The sequence below is a fragment of the Protomyctophum bolini genome (genome assembly GCF_963924005.1).
Source record: "Protomyctophum bolini genome assembly, chromosome: 1".
Taxonomy (NCBI): domain Eukaryota; kingdom Metazoa; phylum Chordata; class Actinopteri; order Myctophiformes; family Myctophidae; genus Protomyctophum; species Protomyctophum bolini.
Genome location: NC_137862.1, coordinates 23,438,164 through 23,463,821, shown reverse-complemented (window position 1 = coordinate 23,463,821; position 25,658 = coordinate 23,438,164). Strand labels below are relative to the sequence as shown.

The following is a 25,658-nucleotide window of genomic DNA, read 5'->3' as shown; positions in this document are numbered from 1 at the left end:
CTTTGAATTGAAATTGAAAAATATAAAGCCTGGGGTTAAAATAACTGACTGAAGGAAGTGATTAGTTTCCCCTCAATTAAAAGCAGGAATTGTGTAGAGAGAAGGTGAGTGGAAATATCTGTATCTTTGTATCTTCATGTGGCTGGCTTCCATTGGAACTGAATGGTAGCCTGTATCTTTGTATCTTCATGTGGCTGGCTTCCATTGGAACTGAATGGTAGCCTGTATCTTTGTATCTTCATGTGGCTGGCTTCCATTGGAACTGAATGGTAGCCTGTATCTTTGTATCTTCATGTGGCTGGCTTCCATTGAAAATGAATGGTAGTCTAGCTTCGTATCTTCATGTGGCTGGCTTCATTTGAAAATGAACAGTAGGCTGTTACAATGGGGAAATTATCACTGAGGATTTTACTGTGTATGCTGACTGACAGCTGGACAGACGATTACCAGTTAATTCATATTTATTTAACCTTTATTTTAAGTCCCTTGAGCTAAAAGAGTCGAGTCCTAGCCAGAATAGCACAGATTGTATTTTCATTTTTTAGCTCAGGCAGCCTCTCAGAAGACCAGAAGATCTTCAACCAAAACCCCTAATCAGATTGAAAAACTTCCAGACACAACACGCCAGTGTGTTTAAGATAAGCCTTGGCAGCTGTGAATCCAAATATAGACACAAGCACAGACAGAATACGTGCTTGTGTGTAAAGACTGCAGTGATGGTAGTGTAGAGTGTGTGTGTGTGTGTGTGTGTGTGTGTGTGTGTGTGTGTGTGTGTGTGTGTGTGCAAGTGCGTGCGTGCGTGCGTGCGTGCGTGCGCGTGCGTGCGTGTGTGTGTCGTTATATATGGGCACCGAAACAAACTGGGCAGTGGGAATACTTTGTGTGAAGTCTTAAAAGAAAACATAATTATATTTAAAAAAATAAACTTTACTCTTTATGTGAACACCCCAGTTGTTCAGTATTAGCCACTTGATATTCATTTTAGCTGTCCTGGCTTCCTTCCTATACAAACTGTAACTTCAAACTCCATTTTAACCATGTTAAACCATTTTCTGGTGACTAATAGTGTCCCAATACGTGTGAGATGCCATTTATTGTCTCCACCAGGCTGAAGGCATGGGGAGAAAGTATGTCCCGTCGGTGTACAGTCGATGCCAAACTGTGCACACATACTCTGTGGATGCCAACGATGAACCTCTGCCCTAAATTCTTCAGAACGGCCTGTTATAGCGCCACCATGAGGCCGATTTATGCTAAATACATTTCATTACATGTACTCATTTTAGCCTCATGGTGGCGCTATAACATACCAATTCCTATTTTTGAGTGGTGCAACCACTCCCTTACGGAGCTGTGTGTGGCTGCCTGGCTGGCTGGGTGGGTGGGTCTGAGCACGAAAACAGCATGGTTGTTTTTCACCACCACCGCAACCTAACACACACACACACACAAACGCATATATTAACTGTATATATGATGATATTGGGTGTGCCATTACAGTGCAGTACAGTAGTAGAGGGTACAGTAGAGGGACACCCACACAGTAACTCGGACGCGGAATGCCGCAACCGGCCCCGGGCGCGTTCCTGGGGGTCTGGATGTTCTGGGGACCCCTACATGGTAACTCTGTCATTTCTCTAACGTTTCGGACGTGGGATGGCTCACCGGGACTGGGCCAGCACCCTGGGTGCGTTCCTGTGGGTCTGGAACTTTATTGGACCCCCCCCCACACACACACACACACACACACACACACACACACACACACACACACACACGGAGATGCACCACTCACTTCACACGGGTGTGATTTTACCTATAACTGCTCCGATCTGTGTACAACTTTGTATGCACACTCCATAGAGGCCAAGGAAAAACCTTTGCCCTGCATTTTTCGCATCTGCCTGATATAGCGCCACCATGAGGCCCAATGTTTTTCAAACACATTTCTTTACTTTACTCGTACAGACTTTATACATCCATCACACAAATCGGTATACACAATCACAAACACTCCTATCCTCCTAGTGGAGACCTGTGCCCTGAGGGGCACTTTTTCTAGTTTTTAATATTTTTAGGGGAAAATGAAAAGCACCAGGGATAGAACAAGGCTCAACAAACAAACAAATGAATAAATGAAAAAAGTAATAAAAAACATGGGTACCAGCCTGAGTAGATAGTAGTAGTAGATAGTAAGAGGTTTTTTTTTAAAGTGAACTATCCCTTTAAACATTAGATATTATGTTATTATGCATCCTTAAAGTAGACTAGGCTACTACGAGTGACATGGCACCAAATAAAGGTGTTGAAGCAAATAACACAAATTATACTGTACAATTAAAAAAACGATACCGTTAGCTCATTGACAATTTTAGCCTTACATTTTCACCCAACACAAACACTAACAATTTGTGTTAAACTTTTCTAGTTTACGCATTTATGAAAGGTGCCCAGTGTTCCGGATTACTGGGCCCAGAGGTGCCCACTGGGCCCACTGCCCAGTGTAAACTAACTGGGCCATAATAGAAGGTTACGTTATAATGGATCAAACTAACTCTGTTTGCCTGAACAGGAGAATCGTGCGAGCGTCAGTCACAGTGTGAACAGCCTATGAATATGAATATGGGATTTAATACGTGAGAGAGAGAACCCCTCACTGCCAGCAGTCTGCAGACACAGATAGAGAGTCAGGAGCTCAAAGACTAATCACATATACGGTACATGCAGGCTGTGTGTGTGTGTGTGTGTGTGTGTGTGTGTGTCTGCGCGTAAGCTACTATACTATACACCCACAGAACCTCAATGTGAGAAATAGACAGTGTGAGGACCATTTTGGTGGTCCTCACAAGTATCAGTAAGTTTCATGGTTAAAAATCACACCCGTGAAGTGAGTGGTGCAACTCCGTGTGGGGGTCCCCGGGGGGGGGTCCCAGGAAGTTCCAGACTCACAGGAACACGGCCAGGGTGCCGGCCCGGTTCCTGCGAGCTGCCCCGGGTCCAAAACGGTCGAGAAATGACCATGTGGGGGTCCCCAGGGGGTCCCTCTACTGTACTCTACTGTACTGTACTGTCACACCCGAAATAATATACAGTTAGTGTGTGTGTGTGTGTGTGTGTGTGTGTGTGTGTGTGTGTGTGTGTGTGTGTGTGTGTGTTAGGCTGCGCAACAGTGACACTTGGTTGTGAAAACCAACCAAACGCTATTTCGTGCTCGGACAGACAGACCCAGGAACCCAGGGACACACACAACTGTCTATAGGAGTGGTTGCACCACTCAAAAAATATGTTTAGAGATCAGAGTTTAAAAAAAAAGTCATGTTGGGGTTAGTGTTAGGATTAGACATTTAGACATTTAGATCTTTAGGGATTAGCAATAGCCTGATTTAGTTGCAGCGTGACGAGATGTGAGATCTTCTGGGTTTTTTGGTTTAAGCCGGCTTAGGTAAAATAATAATAATAAAAATAATTAAAAAAAATATTATATGACATTCATTCTAAAATATTTCCGTCCTCAAAAGGATAGTAATACAAACCACAAGTATAGTAATACAAACCTGTGTGTGTAATCAGATTGAAAAACTTCCAGACACAACATGCCAGTGTGTTTAAGATAAGCCTTGGCAGCTGTGAATCCAAATATAGACACAAGCACAAGACAGAAAACGTGTGTGTGTGTGTGTGTGTGTGTGTGTGTGTGTGTGTGTGTGTGTGTGTGTGTGTGTGTGTGTGTGTGTGTGTGTGTGTGTGTGTGTGTGCGCGCGCATGCGTGAGTACGTGCGTCCTCACCGTCAAAGGACTGGAATATGATAGGCTGCAGCAGGTCTTGGTATTCCTTCACTTGTGCTTTATTTCCTCGGAAGACGCCTGCAACAGAGACACTGTGAGGCGTCCGCACACAGATGACTCGGGATCAGATGAAGCCACAACATTTCATATTTCATGTGCAAACCTTTGACACGTTTTCATTGCTAATCTATCTATCCATCTACAGTCTATCAAAAATACTGAAAGTAGCCGATCTCCAAGGTTGCAGAGGCTGGGGTTCAGATGGTTGAGGAACTTGTTAACACCAACAGGTTTCCCATGTTTAAAGGAGAATTCCATGCTAGAAGGCTTTCTCACTAAAAGGCTTTAAGAGGCCCAGGTGTTATTTTGTGCAAAAGTGCATTATTGGCTATTTCCCCTAATAAGCCCTCAATAGGGGTTGGGTTTTTGTGCTAATTTGGTTATTTCCATCAAAATAAGTAGTAAAGTGTGCCGCTTGGGATACTATTACATATACGCACACCCCAATGCCCCATTCAATTAAATTCATTGAGGGCTTATGGTGGGGGAAATAGCCAATAATGCACTTTTGCACAAAATAACACCTGGACCTCTTTGGTGGGGACGTAACAACTAGAAAGAAAGCCTTCTAGCATGGATTTCTCCTTTAAGAAGGTATGTTGTCACACTGACACTCTGCCTAATTTCGTTTCTGCATCATTCAGTCTCAAAGCCCTCTCAGTGCAGCAGTTTTTTTAGATGGGGGTGTGGGCGTGGCCAACATTGAGCACTTTGGTTCATGCTGGATCATCCCCATCGGGTGGTTAGATTTTCAAACGAGAAAAACCCTGCCTTCGAGAGCCTAAATGTGAGGCTAGCGATCCAGGGGCTGGAGCCAGGTTATGGCTATAATGTCCCCTGACAAAAAGCAATTTCCTGCAGATACACAACGGATAAAAGCATCTTTTCTATCAGTATCTATTACATTTTTCTGTAATTGCAGGCTTACCGTCAATCATCATGTAGATGAAAAATATGGGGAACTCGCACTCGATTCCATCGAATAGCTGCAGGGAGAACAGAAAAGAAAAGGGAAAAGAAAGGAAGGAATATTTTTTCAGTGGATCGTTGTAACCTAACATAACCTGTGTTGAATATGCAGGAGCAGCAACACAAAGGGGGAAAAAACACGCAGAGGGCTTTTGATGCCGAGCAGACGGGGGAGAGGAATGCTAATGCCGGCCTCCTCATGCAACACGTAGCCCGTGAAATAATGCCATTTCATGTTTGAAAAACATAACGTTAACAACAAGACCAAGGGCTCTCTCTTTCTACTTGGTGGCAACCTGACCCCACTGGGCTGATAAATACCAAATGTGTTTTCCCTTGGCGTTTTTGTCTGTGTTCAATGCAGGCAGCTGTGACAAAATATCTCATCAGCGTTGGGATTTTAGAGTTGTTATGGGACACACACTGTGCACAGTGCTCTGTGTGCGTGTGTGTGTGTGTGTGTGTGTGTGTGTGTGTGTGTGTGTGTGTGTGTGTGTGTGTGTGTGTGCGTGCGTGCACGTGTCACGAAATCATGGAAGTGGAAAGGCAGTTATAGTGGTGTTATGAGTGCATTGTTGTTGCTATAGGCCAGTGGTTCTCAACCTTTTTGGTCAGTGACCACTGGAACTGGGGACCCCCCTCTTTGGCAAGCACTTGGAAATGTAGGAGTTGAGGCATTCCATTTGATTTGGCTCGGTTCCACAGATAAATATTGTGAAAAAGCAATTTTCTACAAGCTTACAGTTACAATGCCTCACAAGATTCTCATTTTGTTGATGGAACTTTGTCTATGGAGCCAGCAGCACCATGGATCCGTTCAGAATAAAGGAAAAACTTCAGAGGTACGTTAATAAGAGGAACTGAATATGTGACAGAATGGACAGTTGCTGGAGAAAATTATACCCTTTACATGCATTGCATTATCATAATCAGTATTCGTGAGTTAAGCTTGTACTTATTCCAGAAGAAAACCCATCTCATTAACCACTTTAACCCTGGCATCTCAGTTTTGGCCATATCATTATAAGCCAAAAAGAAAAGAAAAAAGTAAGGCCTACATGAAAGAAATTTCAACATTTCTTTCAAAATAGCAGATCTAAAAGCTCAAAATGCATAACATTGTGACAAGCTGGGTGAGCTTCCACACAAGCATACCTGAAGAGTACAGGGTTACTGTAGTTTGGAGTCAGACACTGTGCAACTCATCCCACAAATCACACCAACACCACACCAAAGGTAAGAAAAACAATCTTATATTCTTAGCCTATATCCCCATCCAACACAGTCAGGATAGTGGTCCCTGCGTCACAATCAGTTCAAAAGCCCCTGCATTATGATACAAACTCCCAGCTCAGGAGCAGTGTGACCACAGAAATTAGAAGAACTACATCTTCAACTTTGTTTTCTGTCATTTCTAAATTATTTTCTTTTTTTTTATTTCTTTTTTTAGATTTTTTTTTTTTGTGGCTTACGCCTTTTATTGGTTTTTTGAAGGGACAGACAGTAGGCTGACAGGAAACGGGAGAGAGATGGGGGAAGACATGCAGTAAAGGCCGTGTCGGGCTCGGGAGTCGAACCCGCGGCACACTGCGACTGGATTACCAGTCGGGTGCCCAGACGGTTACGCCACCGCCTCTGCCCTAAATTACCCTCTCCGGTCGCCAGAGTAAGGAAAGGAAGACATTGCAGCTGCTGCATTTAAATTCAAATGTATCCTCCCTAAAAAGTCTGAGATCAATAAATAGAATTATGTCTACTTTCACAATCATGTGTGTAATGAGGGCTTTGCTTTCCATATACAGTACTTCCTTAACACGACCTAAGACGATCCTGGATTCAATTTCTCCCCTGGGCAAGCAGAAATAGAAATAGCAGATCTAGCTTGTAGCTCAGCTATTTCCTTTTTTTGTACCATTTTAGAAAATTATAAAAAATCCAGTAATATCTTGGTATATATCAGTTATTTGTCATATCGGCCATGTGCACTTTTTTTACTACGAAGCCTAAAAGGCAAACTGAAATGTCATTTCTATTCACACAATGCGTGACAATTAATTGTCAACTTAAACGTGTAATCGTGACAGGCCTACAGGAGACCAGGGTTCAAATCCAGGGCACGACAGCAAATGTTAAGTAGTGCCGCCTCAAATTAACGGAGTGTTTAAGAGACATTCATCTAAGGTGTTATTGAACCTCTGTGGCTTCCAGACAACACCAGCCAGCTCACAGACTGACTCCCGGCAATATATAAATGGAGCAGCTTCTGTGTAATAGACACAGCATATAAACGCCACTGGGATTATTTATAGGGATGAGAACATTTCTCAAGTGTCACATTGTCAGGGGCCCTAACTGAGCCCTGTTAATGGCACCTTTCCTAATCCTGAACGAATAAATCTTTAAAATGGCACGGGGCTGTTCCATTTCTGGCCCAAAAAAACTCTTATTGGAAGATTCTCCCCTCTCACTCTCTGAGCTCATTAATTCTGGGAGGTCAGTGCAGCGGCTAATGCAATGATTTGCTCTGTGTTAAGTACCTCCACAGACACACACACACACGCACACGCACACACGCAGTCACAAATTATACACATCACTTTGGAGGCTACATTTGTGGGGTTCTTTTTTCATAAAGGCATTGCTTTGTAAAGTATAACGTTATTAAATATGTCAGTCATTTCTTTATATATTTATATACTCGGAAAGCCATGAAAGAGCTGGCTGAGGAGGCGGAGAAAGGCAGTTTAGGCCCACAGAGGTGTTCAGTGAGGTGTCACAGCACACCTGTTCAAGAGGCACAGGAGGAGGTGCGTCAGGCAGCGATGCCCAGCAGGAATACCATCACCTGTATCTGATATGTGTTATGTTATTGTCATATCTGTTTGTTCACAAAGCCTAAAAGGCAAACGAAAATACAATTTGCTTTAATGTGTTACGATGTTTAATCGTCAAGTAATGTCATAATTGTGACAAACCTAGATGCAGTGGTGGAAAGTAGTAGTAGTACATCTACTCAAGTACTGTACTTAAGTACAATTGTGAGGTATTTTTACATTACTGGAGTATTTCCAATTTTCAGTACTTTTACTTCTACGCCACTAGTACTACATATGAGAGGCAAACATTGCACTTTTACTCAACTACAAATATTTGAAAAGTTTAGTTACTAGTTACTTTGCAGGTATAAATTATTATACTACAAAACATACATTAACCACTTTAGCCCTATTTTATACATACTGTAGGTTATTTGAGAATAGCCGATCGCAAGCTTGTAGATCCACTATTTCCAAACATTTTAGTACTTTTACATTTGGTACTTCAAGTATATTTTGACGCTACTACTTTTGTACTTTTACTCAAGTAACATTTTGAACATAGGCCTTTTACTTGTAACAGATTATTTTTAATGTAGTATTGCAACTTTTACTTAAGTAAACAATGGAGTACTTCCACCACTGCCTAGATGGCAGTATTAAGTAGACGGTAGATGGAGATATACCAAGCAGGACAGATGGAGACATAATTGTCTGCCTCAGGTGATCAGTATGTGAATGGGTACGACTCATTCAGAATGAGTTTTTCTATGACAATATAATATTATCGCCACTCAAAAATAAAAACAATTCACAGTAATTTCCTCTCTTGCTAACGCTCTCTCTCTGCCATGAAACGGGTAATAACAATTAAAGTCGCGGGACCTCCAGCAGAATATAATGTCAGGTTTTCTCATTACTACGTCCTGAAACAGAGAGGGGAAGCCAGATCTAATTAGTCAATGTTGTGCTTTCCAACAAACAAACAAAATAAAGCTATTCAGTAGTCTTAAGGTGGACGCTTTCAAAAGCATTGTTTTGAAGTGTTGCCATTGAATCATGAAACAATCATCATTAAACAACATGACAGTGGTGTAAAGTAACTAAGCACATTTACTTAATTATAAGCTATACTTTTGAGGCATTAGTATTTCCAATTTCCAGTACTTTTACTTCTACTCCACAAAATCTCAGAGGCAAATATTGTACTTTTACTCCACTACATTTTTCATAACTTTAGTTACTAGTTAATTTGTAGATTTGGATTATTATTACAAAACATATACGTAGTTAACACTTCAGCCCTATATACATTTCGGCCATTTGAAAATAGCCGATCTAAAAGCTCACAATGTGTCACTGTGAAATATCTTGGCTGCAATAATCGTGACATGAAATGTTCCTAATCGTCCCCAGCCCTTGAAGGGAATGATCAAATGAAATGGATTGGAAGACATCCCGTCCAGCCAGACCCACCTTCATTTCAGCAGGTTTATAGTAGCGGCGGTTCTTGTCTTCGTTGGCGGTGCGATAGCCGTCTCGCAGGAAGCGCTTGAAGCCATACTTGCCGCGCAGCTTGCGGACGATCTTGTCGAGCGTCTGGCTGTACAGGGCGTCGTCGTCCACAGCGAAGGCCGGGTAGCTGATGGTCGGCAGCAAGGCTGCGTCCGTGTTCTGACCCAGAGAGAAACACAGTGGAGGAGAAAACATTGTTACGCCAATGCAAGGTACATTCTTTAACACTATGACCCCTTAAGTTATGCCTAAATGTTTTTACTAGTAAATCAATCATTTATAGTTCCAATAGCCGATCTACAAACGTCGATTGTGTAGATTGTCTATTTTCACTATTTGTTTCGAAATAGCAACGTCTGACTAACGGAGTGGCGGGGTCTTTCGAAAAATGGAGAAACCCCGCCACTCCGCCAGTCCGATCAAGTGGACGATCGGAACAGCGGCAGTTCGGTGTGGCGGGGTGTAACCCACAGCCGGTAATCGTGGTACTGTAGCTACAGAAATGAGATGGACTGGTTATATCAGTATATTGATTTAGGCTCAAACCATTAGAAATACATTTGAGGGACATATCAATATGATATGAAATATTAAAAACTGTTTTGTGTGTAGGCCTAGTTTCTGGTGTCTTGCTGTGGTGGGGGTGCTGTATATGCAAATTATTTCTTATTATACGTACGGTACAGAGACTTGGTGAATTTATAGTTATTTATAGTAAACACATAGTTAGATGTGTTTGCTTACTGTAAATCGCTCTGGATTAAATGCCTAAATTGTAAAGGCTTAATGACAGACACGTTGCTGTGGAAGAAACTGTGTAGAAGGCATGCCTGGTCTCGTAGCCTATTTGTCTTGTGGCTAAGACTTGGTAGCTTATTAATAATACGTAACCATTTTTGTCGGTAGTCATCTTCAAACAAATCTGACCAAAACTCAGATCAGAGAAAGCACACGTCAGAGAAAGATGACATTGATTTGGTGTCATTTAGGTCTCGGGCTGGTTTGGACACCACTGGACCGGGGCGACCCAGGGCTGGAGTTCTGGGGCTGTGTGGGACTCTATAGTGGATCAAATTAATGTTACTATTGAAGCCTCCCAGGAATAATTAAGTGAAGCGAAATGGAAATTCAGGCTGAGTGTGTCAAGCTATTCAAAAAACACCACAGTCTACTGAAATAGGAAATTATATCTGGGAGCTTCAGTGTTGCACAGCGGATGAACTAATCACTGAGGACACCCTCTTCAGTGACGCCCCATCTCCAAAAAAAACAGCTGCAATAGGAACACTTTCAACTGAATAATGAAGTGGAACCAAATGGAAATGTAGTGTCAGTAACTCAGTATATAACTGTACACCGTCTCTCCATCCTTCCTTTTTCAACAAATCTACAGCAGCCATTCCCAACCTGTGAGCCAGGGCCGACTGGAGGGTCGTGATGGTATTGCAAGTGGCCCCCAAATAATTAGCCCTTCGCTAAATCCCACCCCAACCCGCCCTTGTCCAATAGGCACGTTAGCAGCGAGGAGACAGGGCAAGCTGTCCTTCTCCCCTATAGAGATGCATGTTAAATGACAAGATTTCTCCATCATCATATCATACTATAATTCAGCGAATCTCTGAATGTCTGTCTGAATGTCACTGACAGCGCGTTATCTCATCATTGCCTGCACCAATCACACCAATCACTTTTCACACAGGCATTGACCATATGAATATGGAGGTCTTAACGGGGCCCTTTTTTCGATTTGACACATTCATGATTATTAATGAATTTATTAGTGAATAAAAACAGCCGTTTACAGCCGTTTATCCGTGGTCTATCTCTGACCGAGCCACACTATTAGCACACATCTCTCCATGCCAAAGAAAATCTGCACGCTCCCAGAATCCGGCTAGGCTACATTTTACCGACGCAACTGTCATATTTACTGTACAAATATTGTTTTTACATCACCACACGATCCCATGGGCAATGTAACTTGCATGTAACTTTCCCAACGTTAAGCCATGTAGGCCTACTGTATAATGATTCAACAACACAGCCATGCAAAATAACATTGACAGCTATATGAGGTGGCGAAAGCTTGACCTGCATAGCAACAGCTTGGATTGGCATTGGACAATCGCTTTTTGGGGTGGGATTTAGCGAAGGGCTAATTGGCAAAATATTTGGCGAAATGACGACCATGCAGATATACCTTGGTCATATTTGTCTCCGCAAGGCCGAAGCCATCTCCCAGACTATGTTTGCACCCTGTTTGTACGTCCTTGTGTGTCCCCGGCTGTGAACGGCTAATCTCCGGCACAGCAGAGCCGATCGCATCAAGCACAGTCCCTGGATGCCTGAGCAGAACACCTGCCCTCAATCTTTTCAGATCGGCCTATTATAGCGGCACCAGGAGGCGAATCTTTGCTAAACACATTTTCTGAAATTACTCCAACTGATTTTGTCAAAACATCCCGGAAATCTGTACATAATTATCTCTATAGTCATGTGATTGACGGATCTGTCCGATTTTTCATATTCCACCCTGATTGGCGAATTTCGAACCTGGTACTCTAAGGAGCACTTGTCTTGTTCTTCATTTTTTCTTGACCACGTGGTTCAAATGTAATTTATATAGAATGCTATTTAGACAAATTCTAGGTTAATTGTTTACCTGGTATCCTATTGTTTCAATCTACAGATTATTATGTTGATAGTATATTGTTTAGACTGATGAAGGTATCGTGGTTTACCTGCATGTAAATTATTGAGGCACTACACTGTCTCTCTGCATTTGATATTATCACCTTGCTAGGCACTCTGGAAAAGTCTGCAAAATGCATTAATCAAAATTGCAATTGCAAAACTTTAATTAACTTTTTCATTGCAAAACAATATTGATAACAAAGCCTTAATATTAAGAAATCAATGTACATAAAAAAAACATGTCATGCTACTATATCTTTATTAAGGTTCTAGTACAAATAGATAATGACTGACGTTGAACTTGATTATGCATCTTCCTCAGAGTGAAGCTGGAACATTTTGATTGCTTCACAAAATAAACCCATCTGACCATTTAACACAGCAAGCCATTCGGCTGCCGTATTAAGTGGTCAGATGGGGAATATATATCAAGAATCAAAAAAATATGTTATGTTCCACGTTCATTACAAGTGGTTGATTCATGCAACTTGCAGTGAAGGGAGCAATTAACCTATTCAGTGGTCAGCTCTCCATCTGGCTGACAATGTTGTATTTTGCGGCTTGTTATGGCTTCTAAATAATGCAGCCCTCTGCTTAAAATAACCTCATGTGGTATTCCACAAAGTTCCAAGAGTGAATGGACTCCTTTCCCAGACCGTTTTAATGAGGTCCCGTTTACACACATCAGTCTGATGTAAGGCAGCAATGGCAGATACGCATGTGTATGAACTAATGTTTTCAGCATTTTAGCTACGGACCACCATTTTGATGAGATTAGCTTCAGACCCACAACTTTGAATATTTTGTTATCGTTGGATAGGATTTTGTCCACAGTATTGATATGGTACCATAGGAAAGATAAGGAACCCCCTCAAGGACCACTGGTTGAGAACACTGAGGATGTCTTCTGTGCACATGTTACTCACATGGGAGCGAGACTCTCGGGGCAGCAGGGAACACAGGGTCTGCCTGTTCCTGTTGTGGGCGTCCAGGTCCACGAAAATCACCGACCAGGAGCAGCCCTGCAGAGCACAGAAAAACACTGCCATGTTTAGTACACGTCGCCTTGATGAAAGATGCATAACGAGGAGGCACACGTTGGTTGCTCATCTCACTCAGCGGACTAACTGCTCAGAAACAAGCAGTTCAGTATGGTATGCTTTCTTGCGTGTTCTCTGTGCCCTTACTTTGTCTTGCACTATGCTAGCACTGTTGAGGGTGTACAGTGTTGCACACACACATACATATCTATAGCTATATCTATGTAATATATATTTTATTGTTTATTTATTTATGTATTTATTGTAGATGGCTCGCAATTTTATTTATTATTTCTTCTGGTGCGGTTTTCATTGCTGTGTGGGAGACCCAACTACTCCAGAGTGTACTGAATAACTGTTCGTTTGCATAACATTTAGAATAGGAGACAAAGAGACTGATACCATACAGTATGCCAACAGCACATACTAAACATCCAATCCAACCACACATCATTTGAGTGCCGTACCAAAGTTATTAAATAAGTACAGCTACTCCATTCTAGCCAGCTCAGTGGCCTTGTGGTTAGAGTGTCCGCCGAGACTGGGAGGTCTTTGGTATGACCCGGCCGGGTCATACCAAAGACTGTAAAAATGGGACCCAGTGCCTCCCTGCTTGACACTCAGCATCAAGGGTTGGATTGGGGTTCTCTGCGACATAATAGCGTCATGTCCAGGGGGTGTACTTGTACATCATTCTGCCTCACGCTACAGAGACAGGAGATAGGCTCCTGCCCTATGGGCCTCATGGCTCGGCAAGGCTACTTACTTTACTCCATTCTAGGCAAAGGCTGAACGACACCTTGCTGTGGAAGAATCTGTGCGGAAGGCGTGCTCTGCCAGCAGTACAGTAGGTCTCGTGGCTGGGACTTCTTATGTTAATATGTATATTTCTTCTATAGGAGATGTACTTAAGTGAATGCAAACAATATGTAAGTCAGCAAATATGTGTTCATTTGCTGTAATGCATGGTTGAATAGAAGCACCCCATGCACTTACATACTGTAGTAACAGTGTTACATCCATCAACGACAGGGAACATGGCTAAAAGGATAAAATGCACAAAACGCCTCTGCTTTCCCCTTCACTCCTGCACGGATCAGAACTCCATCAATAATGACCCATGATGTAACTCTTACACAATTCAACGTGCTGTTATTCTGGAGGTGGAAATGTTATTTTTAGGTTCAGGAACAGAAAGGCTTGTATCCCTGAAGTGGAGTGTAGGAGGTTTTCATACCCATGATGAAAACAGCACTGTTAGTCAAGCATGGCCTTTCTGTTGGCCAAACAAACCTCTTATCGACATCTTTTCAGGCCTGATGGATAGATAGACATAATTGTCTGGTCGCAATAAAAATAATACATTAAACGCATAACATACAATACAAAAATGGCAAAGCTCTGTATCCAGCACAGTTTTTGGTTGATTGTGGGCAGTACAGCTTTTACAACTTTTTGAATAAAAAAATTAATAAAATAAAAGGCATGCAGAAATTGCCTTTGACATGTTTCAGCATTTTTCAATACTTTCCGCCACTGGGATCTCTTAGGACTTTGTTATAAATAGCACAGGTATTTTTTAGACTAAAACTTGAAGTTTTGAAGTTTCATCCATTTTCCCCCACATAATGCCTAAACTTTGGCCATAGTATATTTATTCTTTATTTTGATTATTGGCACCGAGTTTTTAATATTTTTCAGAATTATTCAAATGATTGCCCTTTTTTGTAAAGATTTTCTTTTGTTTTATTTTTTTAATGACCAATTAAAAATATTTTGGGCTTGTTACCATAGACCTGTCTGCTTTCTCTCACAGAATCTGGCACCACTGGTAAAGTGCTGTTGGCTCACTCGCAGAAACACGTTGCCTGGGAGTTGTAAGAGACTTGTTTTCACCTTTAAAGAGCTATGGGTTTGACCGAACATTGTAAAATAATTGAGGCTGGAGCCTTAGTACTGCCTCCTGCCCTATTTCATCATGGGCTGTTGGACGTGAAGGAGGTGACAAGTGCTGCTAGGATAGGAAAGTGGAGTCAGTTAGGATTCGATTGTCCAACCACCGAGAACACAGGCCTGTCAATTTAACAGCCCAGGCTTTAAAACCTGAACGATCTTCCTCTTGGTGCGTTCAATTTAACACGCGCAGAGAAAAAGCCAATATCTCGGTACACTCTGCGAAAGATAAGAGATCATGGGGAACGTGATGAAACCCACACTTACATGCTCACTCACCTGTCACACAGGCCGAGGATAATTTAATGGACAACAGTGTCGCAGGTGGTTGTAAAGTCTAACGGGGCGTGTGCATTGCTCCAAGTACTCCCCCCCCCCCCTTTTTTTACTTTTAAAAGGGTAATACCACTCATTTTCAATATTGAACTAAAATATTAATATACCTTTGAGTTGTTGTGTGGAAATAATAACAAATTCCCCCTCCCCTTTTATTTAGCCTAGAACTGGAGGTCTAGAACTTGGGATCATGTGATCAGTGACATCGCGTCGTGTGTACTCTTTGGCATGCAGAGGAAATGGAATCATACAAAGGTTGAGGTTAATTTAATGCACAACAGTGTCGCTAGCAGGTGGGACACTGGGAGGTAGGGGTGTTTGTGTTCAGGTGGGACTGGAAGGTAGGGGTGTTTGTGTTCAGGTGGGACTGGGAGGTAGGGGTGTTTGTGTTCAGGTGGGACTGGAAGGTAGGGGTGTTTGTGTTCAGGTGGGACTGGGAGGTAGGGGTGTTTGTGTTCAGGTGGGACTGGGAGGTAGGGGTGTTTGTGTTCAGGTGGGACTGGGAGGTAGGGGTGTTTGTGTTCAGGTGGGACTGGGAGGTAGGGGTGTTTGTGTTCAGGTGGGACTGGAAGGTAGGGGTGTTTGTGTTCAGGTGGGACTGGGAGGTAGGGGTGTTTGTGTTCAGGTGGGACTGGGAGGTAGGGGTGTTTGTGTTCAGGTGGGACTGGGAGGTAGGGGTGTTTGTGTTCAGGTGGGAGGTGGATTGTCCTTGGGCTAAAACTAGTAGATGAAAGTGTTACAGAGGCTAGCACACGATACACACTAACAATGGCAAGGACACACACACACACACACACACACACACACACACACACACACACACACACACACACACACACACACACACACACACACACACACACACACACACAACCACACCTGTCGCTGTTATAAGAACAGGGGGAGCGCTCAGGATCACGGCAGCAGAGCCTGAACGTGCATGTGCACGTGCACTAGACAAAAATGTTTGGTTGTGTGCAGGTATCACTCTGCAAAAATAGCCAATCTACAAGCTCACGTGTCGCAGCGTGACACATTGTGAGCTTGTAGATCTGCAATTTTCGTCACACAGCTGACTATCATTTCAACGGCACCACAGCCCGACATCGAACCCATTCCTCCAACCAACTGAGATGGCTGTGGAAACCCATTTCCCGCCCACGTTAAACCCCACATTTCACAAGCAATCAAAGAGTAGCGTGAATGAACACGCTCAACTTCCTCTCATCATAACAGACTCAGAGCTCGCATTAGTCTGCCTGAACCAGCCTCATCTCCGTCTTTATGCAAGTGAACAAATCAAAAGGACAGAGGCAGACTAAGTAGAAAGCATTAACGGCCATAATGAAGGTAAAATGCCATTTCATCACACGGCCCCGCTTTATTTGCCCAGGAGATAATGGAGTGGTAGCAGGAATGTTTATTGCATATCATCTATCAGCTTCTCTCTACGGCAGGGGTCTTCAACAGGGGGTCCGGCCGTCCGGGACCCCTAGGCGGTCCTCAAGAGTACTAGAGGGGGCGGGGCCGCCACATGTTTACGTGTAATCATGTTTGTGCCTCTGAGACCTTAGGGTCAACCCCTGAATCTGCAACTCAATTTTATATAAGGGTCCTTGCTTCAACTCTCTCTCTCAGCTAAGCGGTCCTTGGCCTGAAAAGCATTTAGGCGGATCAGACCAAGCCCTATATAGGGATTTGACCAACATAAAAGGCTGTTGGCATGTGGCAGCAGTCAGCCCACTGGCGCCACCATCAGTACAGTCCAGCACAGGTGGCAGAGGAACTGAGGGAGTGCTACATGCAGGTCAACACACTGGGACTAATTGAGTTTTATCAGGTTGTGTGACTGAGGAGAACACTGGATGGACAGAGGTGGGTTTGGGTCATGGTTGTTACCAACCAACATAAGTAGGAGTTGGGGTCTATGTGTGCTGGCCAAACAGTCACAAGCACTGCAGCTGAAGGGTAGGCCTGCACAATTATTACAACATCGCTGAGTCACAATTATTTGAGATAATCACAATTATTTTTGTATAACTGTCAATCGTTCCATGTTGGGAAAAAATAGCAGATCTACCAGCTTACAACACGCCAAACACTGAATTATTTAACTATTACAATTATAAATAATAGTCAAATTAAATTTGTCAGGCCTACTGAAGGGGACTCTGGAACATGCAAATGAGTAAATACAAATGAGAATACAGTGTGTCCAAGGACTGAACATTTAATTAACTTTAATTGAGTATTAACACACACAAACACATTACTATATAATACTACAGTAACTACACAATGGATAAACTTCCACCCACATAAAGAATAAACAAAGCCATAGGTGTCTAATTTGATCAATTTTATTTTAAAGAGCTCATCTGCTGCCCTGCCAACGTCACTGCTCTCAACATTTTGTTGCACAAGCTCAGGATCATACATCTACTAATATTGAACCAATTACAAATATTAACAAGACCTTTGGACGAAGCTTTGGTCTGTTGAATTCACACGAAACATTTTTAACCGCGATCAGCAACACTTTAGTTATGGCTTATGGGCCGTGTAATCTGAGTTCCCAGAAGTTTAATTCATTGGGCCGTGAATAAAGCAGCTGGATATGATTAAAACGGAATCTGAGAAAAGAATCTGAGATACAGTAAATTATTTGAAAACAAGAAATGATGACGTAGTCATAATTGTCAGCTGAAAGGAACGCTGTCTCCATTGTGCATCTGTCCCCATTTTTTCTCCCCATATTATAATTCTGTTCGTGGTTCAATCACAGTGTTTTGTTGTGTCTTTCCTGCTGTCCAGTTAGCTCATAACATTAGCGGCTATATTACTTGTCAGTAGCTTGGAGGTGTTGCATGCATAATTCTGTCGTGCCGGACCAGGGCTTAGGAGGCAGCCAGTCATGACTAGGTCGCTACTACGTGATTGGCTACACGAGTGGTGCAGACTCCCATTGGCTTAGGCGACGTTTCAGCAGACTCCCATTGGCTTAGGCGGCATGCAGGGGTCGACTCCCATTGATGACTAGGTCGCTTACATTTCATGAGCTGTTATATATATATGTTTTACCTGACAAAAATCACACTTGTGTGAAGTGAGGGGTGCTCTTATCATCATACATCACATTCCGTGCTCAGCCAATCAAATCACTATGATGTACGCACACAAAGCTGGGAATAGGAGGTGCTAGCGCCCCTCAAAAATCTGTTTACATGGATCGGTGGATGGAGGCAGACTTTTTCACTTCCGGTTCATTTCCAGCTTTATCAATCGTCTACAGTAGCAACCGCGAGGCAAAGTTCATATGTTGCATATGAGCGCGCAATCTATCAAACCACTGAAACGTCCACATGACGTCAATTTACGTCATCTGTGATTAAGCGTTGGATTAGACTTGATGTAAATTTACATCAATGGCAGTGAATGTATATTAACAAATATTGATTTCTATATTCACCGGTCATAGATACAGTATATAGTGATAGATAGGCTATTATGTACATATATATATATATTATAGACTACACTCACTATAGTACGTTCACTCATACAGAGATCCAGCATCTCGGTTTTCGATTTGATCTTTCTTTTTCTATTCATCTGGCTTGACTCTTCCTCTTACCAGTTAGCTCTGCTGTGTTTTTAGTCTATGTCACCTGAATCTCCCTCCGGGGAACAATAAGGGTTTATCTTATACAGCTTTATATAGTAGATAAATAATGACTGTTCCATTCTTCCCTCTGCCTCTATACTCTACACAGAGCAAAACAAATGCATGGGCTAATGGATGTTCTACACCACAGTCTATTAAGGGGAAAGATGGGAGCAAACATCAGCAGGCTTCATCCATCAACATCACTAAAGCACACAAACTGCGTGTCTGAGAGAGACTCGAAGCAACTACACCTCTGCTGCTTTTTTCGTGACAAGGACCCCCAACTTGGAATGTATTTGGCCGCATACCCCCATTTGATACTATTTTGTGCTTGGGACCCCTGCATAAAACAAAAAAAATGATCTACTAGCCCACAACAGCTTTCATATCAGCAACTGACTAAGTATAACTTGCGGTTAAAGTGGTATACACAAATTTGCATGCAATATTAAGAACTCTTGCTGGGGACCGCCTGGAACCCTCTCGAGGACCCCATAGGGGTTCCCGGAACTCGCTTTGAGAACCGCTGCACTAAAGACAAGAAGAAAAAAAAAGAGTGCTGAGAGTGATTCTAAAGCACAATCTGACAATCATCTGGCGAGGGGATGATAGCGCTAATGACGCCGATGCTATCCACTATCCAGTCATATAAACGGTTGCCATCTCCGCGGCTTCCGATGAATTCCTTAAATTTCTCCCGCTTTCCTTTCAACGGCAGGAGCCGTAATCATGGTTGACACATCATCATGATCATGATCACAGTGATTTACTGTATGGAGCTGTAATGGGTCCCGGCACATTTGAATTCGAAATTAGGCTTTCTGTCTATCCATCTGCCACAATTTTTATGCGCGCACGCACGCATGCATGCACAGTTTGCGCACACACGCATGCACGCACACACGCACGCACGCACGCACACAGTTAGATTCACATCATGTTACCTGATTGCCAAACAGGTTGAAACCGTTGATGGCCTCTAGGGCAGCTTTGGCCAAACCCACAGAACTGAAATGAGAAGGAATGATGACACATTAGCTGCCTGTTACACAACAACGTATAAATGCCACCAACTTAAACATTTCTTCATTTACTCCTTAGTTCCTCCACACAATTCCATGTGTTATCATTGCTGTTGTATCCTACTGGTTCAGCGGCCAGTGAGGAGCCCTCACCGGGGTAAGGTGGAGCCTCCGTCCTACTCCTCCTGCCTAACACTCCCTGCTGGTCAATCATGTTCATCATAATAGACACTTGACAAGCCTGGATGCACAATGGTGGATTTGAACTCACAACCTCCGCGGTGGTAGCCTGGTTAATAAACCAGACTAATATCGCACTGCACCACCCAAGCTCCCCATTTTCTTAATCCAGAGTGAATAAAAAGCCCAAGTAAAAATAATTAGCAGAGCTCTGAGTGATTGGCCTAAAATGTATCGATATGCATACTGTGAATCTCTTCGATCGGCTACGGGCCCCAGAATATGGAGGTTGGTTGTTGGTTGTTTACAAAAGTGACATTTTAAAGGTTTTATGACATTCATTTTCATTTATTTTTGTTTTTCTTTTAGGTTTTATGACCTCAATTACACCCAAAAAACCTGAACTTTGAACATTCAGTGGATTTTCTGTGGTCTGAAGTTTTATTAGTATTTTGTTTAACGCGATAATATTGTAAATCGCAATTATTTAGGACACAACAATCGTGACATTGTCCCCATCCCTAATGACCATGCTCGAATAAGAAGAATAAGAAGCAATCAGTAGCACTGTTTACCTGATCAAAGTGAGTCAGTGGAAACAGAGTACAGACAGAGATGTTTTAGAATTGAGCTACAGAGTCGAGGTGGTTTCTCAAAAAAACGATGTGTTATTATCAAATAAAAGCCAAGCAGAGCTGTCTGGACTGCAGTGAGCTGTAGATAATGGATCTCTACAAAAGGCTTGTATTGAATTTTACACCCGGCCGGCTACAGGGACAACAATTTGAATGTCATTCTGCACTCCCCCGACCCGAACATCTCATACAACCATCCACCCTGGAGATCTGGGAGGGAAAAATACACGTGAATACAATTAAATTATTGTTGACAGAAACCTTGCATCTCCATATTTCAACTTTTTAAACCCACTTTGCCACTCGATTTGACACTCACTTTATGCCTGCTCATACCCTAGTGAGTAAACTTGGGACCAAGTCCAGAGACTTGCTGACACATCAGAACAATCAATGCTAATGGAAAGCGGCCAGCCAGCCAAGTATTAACTTTTGAATAACACACCCACCGTGCATTAGGACACGCACACACACATTAAAAAAACACTCACAATAAGCATATCGCAGAGATTTTAATGGATCGTGAAATTGTCCTTGGTCATGCATTGGGAATTTGGGATAATGATGTGCAATGCGTTGCTACAGCGTATGAACACCTTTTTTGACCAACGTGCACATGCCCACACACTGGCATGCCTGTGCATAGCCGCAAGCAGTGTTGGAAAGAGTAAGTACTGTACTTTTTGAGATATTAGTACTTCACTAGTACATTTTGGATCAAGATATTGCATTTTTACTCCACTACACACTACATACATTTGAAAACTTTTGTTAGATTTCGATTATTATTACAAAACATACATTAACCTCTTAAACGCCACGGGGGTCCGGGAGGGAAAATCTAAAATATCGGAGTTGGAACCTGAGACCTTGACCCCATTTACCCGCTGAGAGCTGTTCATGAGGTGGAGGATTGGGGCTCAAAAGGTTCCACTTTGACCCTATACATTTCGTCTAATTGAAAATAGCCGATCTACAAGCTCACAATGCATTGCGATGAGACACGTGTGAGCTTGTAGATCTGCTATTGTCAAAATAATTTTGAAAACTTGAAACGGGACATTCTGCACCATGAGTACTTTACTTTTTGTACTTCAATTACATTTTGATCCAATACATTTGTACTTTTACCCAAGTAGATTTTGAATTACAGACTTTTACTAATATTACTTCTATATTGCAGTATTGATACTTTTACTTAGGCTAAGTAAAACGTTTTAATACTTTTCCACCACTGCCCGCAAGACAGCAAACAAAGCGTCGTGACTGTGAATGCCTGGGTGGTTTGCATACAAACTACCACTGTAATAGTCTAGCATGCAGCTTTGTTGTTGGTACTTAATGAATCAATGTACAGCTGGCAGCAGTTAACGCCACTTCACACCATCTCCTCTCTCCAAACAGTAGCATGGTCCCATTGGTCCCAGCCAGAGCAATGGGAGTTCATTTAACTTATTTGCCGTCTGTGCTTGCGTTCATGGAATTATAATGAAATGGTCAGTGGTGCATTTATTATAGGGCTTTTATTAAAAGCGCAGCGCTTCGCCACTTTACATAGATTGTGCATTACATTCGCCCGGGTTCGAACTGGGAACCTTGGCTTGCGGTTCCCATCCGGCTGCTCTACTGGCCACTCTACCCCTGAGCCACTGAACATGGGCAGGTAGCTATAGTCTATAACAATATACTGTACTCTGAAAACTTGCCTGAATTTCAGAATAGTTATGAGTAAAAGATCAAATGCCTTTCAGAATCTATGGATAAATCAGTGTTGTGCTCTTTTTTTTTACTCTATACCAAATCTATTCGACCAACATAGCAGATTGTGAGCTTGTATATCTGCTATTTTTGGCAAAAATGTCCCACAGAACATGCAAGCGGTTAACTAAAATTGAGTTTTAGGCATATTTTGATTATGGCCATAATATCGTCAATCGCAATTATTTTGGCCACAATACTCGGGCCTTAAAAATGTTCATCACCCCATAACTACATGAGACACATGCTAGTCCAACACACTTGGTTCGGCTCGGTGCTCAACAGTGGGGCAAATTGAATATGAAGAGAAAAATACCTGGGCACTTCCCGGTATTCATTTGCAGGTGTGATTGACACTAGCATTGAAGCGTCAGTTTGACTCAGAGAATACCCTAGTCTGAATGTCACCAATGCAAATGAATACAATGTGCACACATCCAGTGGAGTGCTCCAGTATTTTAGCTGTGTACATACATGTGGACTATTGGTTTTCTGACCAGATGGCTTGGTGTAGTTACGAAGCTGTCAGTGACTCACAGAGCAGATAAGGAGCAAATAGGAAGGGCTAGGGGGGGGGAAAGCCCAACACAAGCATGATGCAATCAGTTGAGTAGACAGCTTGAGAGAAAAAATATATAGTTATGCTGATATCACTGATTGGAGGGAAAAACTCATTCATTATTGAAACCAAGACAAATCAATGTAGGAACTGACTTGTTTTTAATCATGTAGATTAGGGGACTTCAACGTTTTGTGGTTAATGGAACCAGAAGATCAATGACATCACTCTATCAGTATTCTATTGAGATAAATATAACTTGATACATATTTTGATGAATCCACTTCCAATCCTTTAGTGTGTCTGTCGGGTGGAAACCGTTCCTTTTATATAATTTGAAAACAATTATATACACTAGGAGTAGGAACTTGATGCGTTGTGAAACTCTTCATATCATTGTGCTGTAGACTACCCTTGACATAATTGATTGGAAATCCAAGCTAATATTTAGAAAATGCAAGCTCTCTCTTCTTGGAAGTTAGCATGCTATAATGGAAGCCATTGTTGTTGCATTAAAATAAATAAATAAATATTGCGAGCGCACATTTTTGTACGAGGGTGAAGAGGCCATTTAACTAAAATGATAGATTTTTTCCATCTAGTTGTCGGTGATTTGCTTTTTTATGTCAACTGCAAGAACCTTGCCACCTGCTGTGTTACTGCACATATTATGCACAGTAGTCTAAATTACAAATGGTGTCAGCTCATTTGTTGTTACAATCAGAAAGCCTCTCCTCACAACACTGAGTTTGTTATCTCTACGTTGTGGAGATCTCAGCAAGCTGCTGCCAATAACGTCAAGTCCTGCTTTCCACTGATAAGGAAACGGAGGAAATTGAGGATCTTTATCGGAGGCGTTGAAGGGAGAAAGGGGGGAGAGAGAGTGAGAGATGGAGAGATATGGCAGTTTGAAGTGAATGAATCAGTTACAACCACACAAACAACAGGACCGAGCCATGCTGTGTTCCTCTCCAATCATTGTAGGATCTCAAGCTAAAATGTGCTGCTCACTTGTGGGCTCTTGATAAGTATTTTCCAAGTCAGCCTTTGGGACGATTGAGCAGTTTCACCATTCAGATAACAAGAAGGCAGTATACATTTTTGGTATGCAATGGCTCAACAATGAGCTGGATTATTTCTAATGTTATTTCTAGTGTTTTGTTTTTATATCAACCCTTACATTTCATCACAATTTTATCATTTAATGGGACAGTTTGTCGATTGGGTACATTTACCTAAACTTTGACACTGATAAAAGTTAGGCACCTATCACGGACGGAATTATGGGAGAGAAGATACCAGCTAATCCAACATTATTATCAAATCCTGTCACTGAAAGGGGAAGCACAGTACTTTATGATATTAGCCCTGAGTGCAGCCAAATGCATAGCAATATGTTGGGAAAATGAAGAGGCCACTAGTGTGTCCCTATGGCTCAGAGAGCTCTCCTCATACTTAACTTCAGAAAAAGATAACGTTTAATCTCAAAAGGCAACACATTTTGGCAAGTGCTGCTGCTGCTGCAGAGGTTTGGAGACCTTTCCTGCAAAATAGAAATGCCATTAATGGGAAATATTAAAAGCTAGATTTAATCCTATTGGCGTCACAGTGCCAAAGGAGCATACAAATATTACAGAGAAGTTTGAAAAGATGTCAGGAATCCTCCCTAGACCTGGCCTCTGTGTCCACGCCCCCCTGCATTCCTAGCAATCAGTATTCAGCCTATTGCTTGTTTCTACTCACCTGCTGGCTGTTGCTCTCATTAGTTTAAGTAAGTGAACTTCACATCTCCATTTGTCAGTTTGTCGTCGTAACGCCTGTTTTCTGTTCCAGCCTGAACCTCCTGTTTCCCTGTCTGATCCTGGACTTTGAAGCTGACTGCCAGTTTTTGGATTTTGCCTTTTGCCTTGCCTTGTTTGACTGTTATGTGATACCTATGGTACTGACTTTTGTTCTGCCTTTTGGAATTTTGAGTAAAGACTTGAGTTATCTGCATCCTGCCTGTTGCCTGCTATTTTCTGCAGTTGAGTCCTCCTGAATATCCCGACAAAAGAGGCCAATGCAATGTTATGTGAAGTGCTAATATTTTGTGTTTTTGTTCTGTCTATGTATTTGCATGTTTTATTAGTTAATGTAACGGCGTGTGTGTGTGTGAGTTAGTGGAATTTATTTTCTTCATTCATCAAGTCATTGTAATTAATTTGAATTTTTAAATAGTGAGAAAAAAAAATGAAGGGAACCATAAAAATGTGTCTGCGACCTTAATGGTCCCGACCCACTGTTTGGGAAACAGTGCATAAAACCGGGAAAGCAGCTTGATGTGTTAAAAAGCAACCACTTGGGAGAAGCATGTGTGTGTGTGTGTGTGTGTGTGTGTGTGGTTCTGTACAAACCTGGAGTGCAGCTCTGTGCTTCCATTGTTGTACTTGCTTCCTCGCTCCCACATCCCAAAGTCTGGGACTCTGTAGGCCCGTTCGACACAGAACACAAGGTTCTGGATGAATGACACCTGCATGGATTCAAACAAAATGAAATCACATGACTCAAAATGTCTTTCTATGACCAAGTCCTAGTGTGCAATTTCTGAAACAGTATGAAAAGGACCACCTCCTCTGTGCCAAACTGAATCTGTGCCCGTCTGATTACTAGCGGTGTAACAATAGTAACT

At 42.3% G+C, this 25,658-nt stretch overlaps 1 protein-coding gene across 5 annotated transcripts in view; it reads right to left on the bottom strand.

Annotated features, from left to right (window-relative positions):
• Positions 1 to 25,658, bottom strand: part of phkb (phosphorylase kinase, beta) — a 113,405-nt gene that overhangs the window by 48,691 nt on the left and 39,056 nt on the right. For all 5 annotated transcript variants that reach the window (XM_080766655.1, XM_080766654.1, XM_080766657.1 and 2 more), the window contains 6 exons: positions 25,384 to 25,499; positions 19,781 to 19,844; positions 12,767 to 12,862; positions 9,108 to 9,305; positions 4,775 to 4,832; positions 3,787 to 3,864 (listed from right to left, as the gene is read on the bottom strand). In XM_080766655.1, the coding sequence (XP_080622781.1) occupies positions 3,787 to 3,864; positions 4,775 to 4,832; positions 9,108 to 9,305; positions 12,767 to 12,862; positions 19,781 to 19,844; positions 25,384 to 25,499 (610 nt within the window). The remainder of the gene's footprint in view (positions 1 to 3,786; positions 3,865 to 4,774; positions 4,833 to 9,107; positions 9,306 to 12,766; positions 12,863 to 19,780; positions 19,845 to 25,383; positions 25,500 to 25,658) is intronic.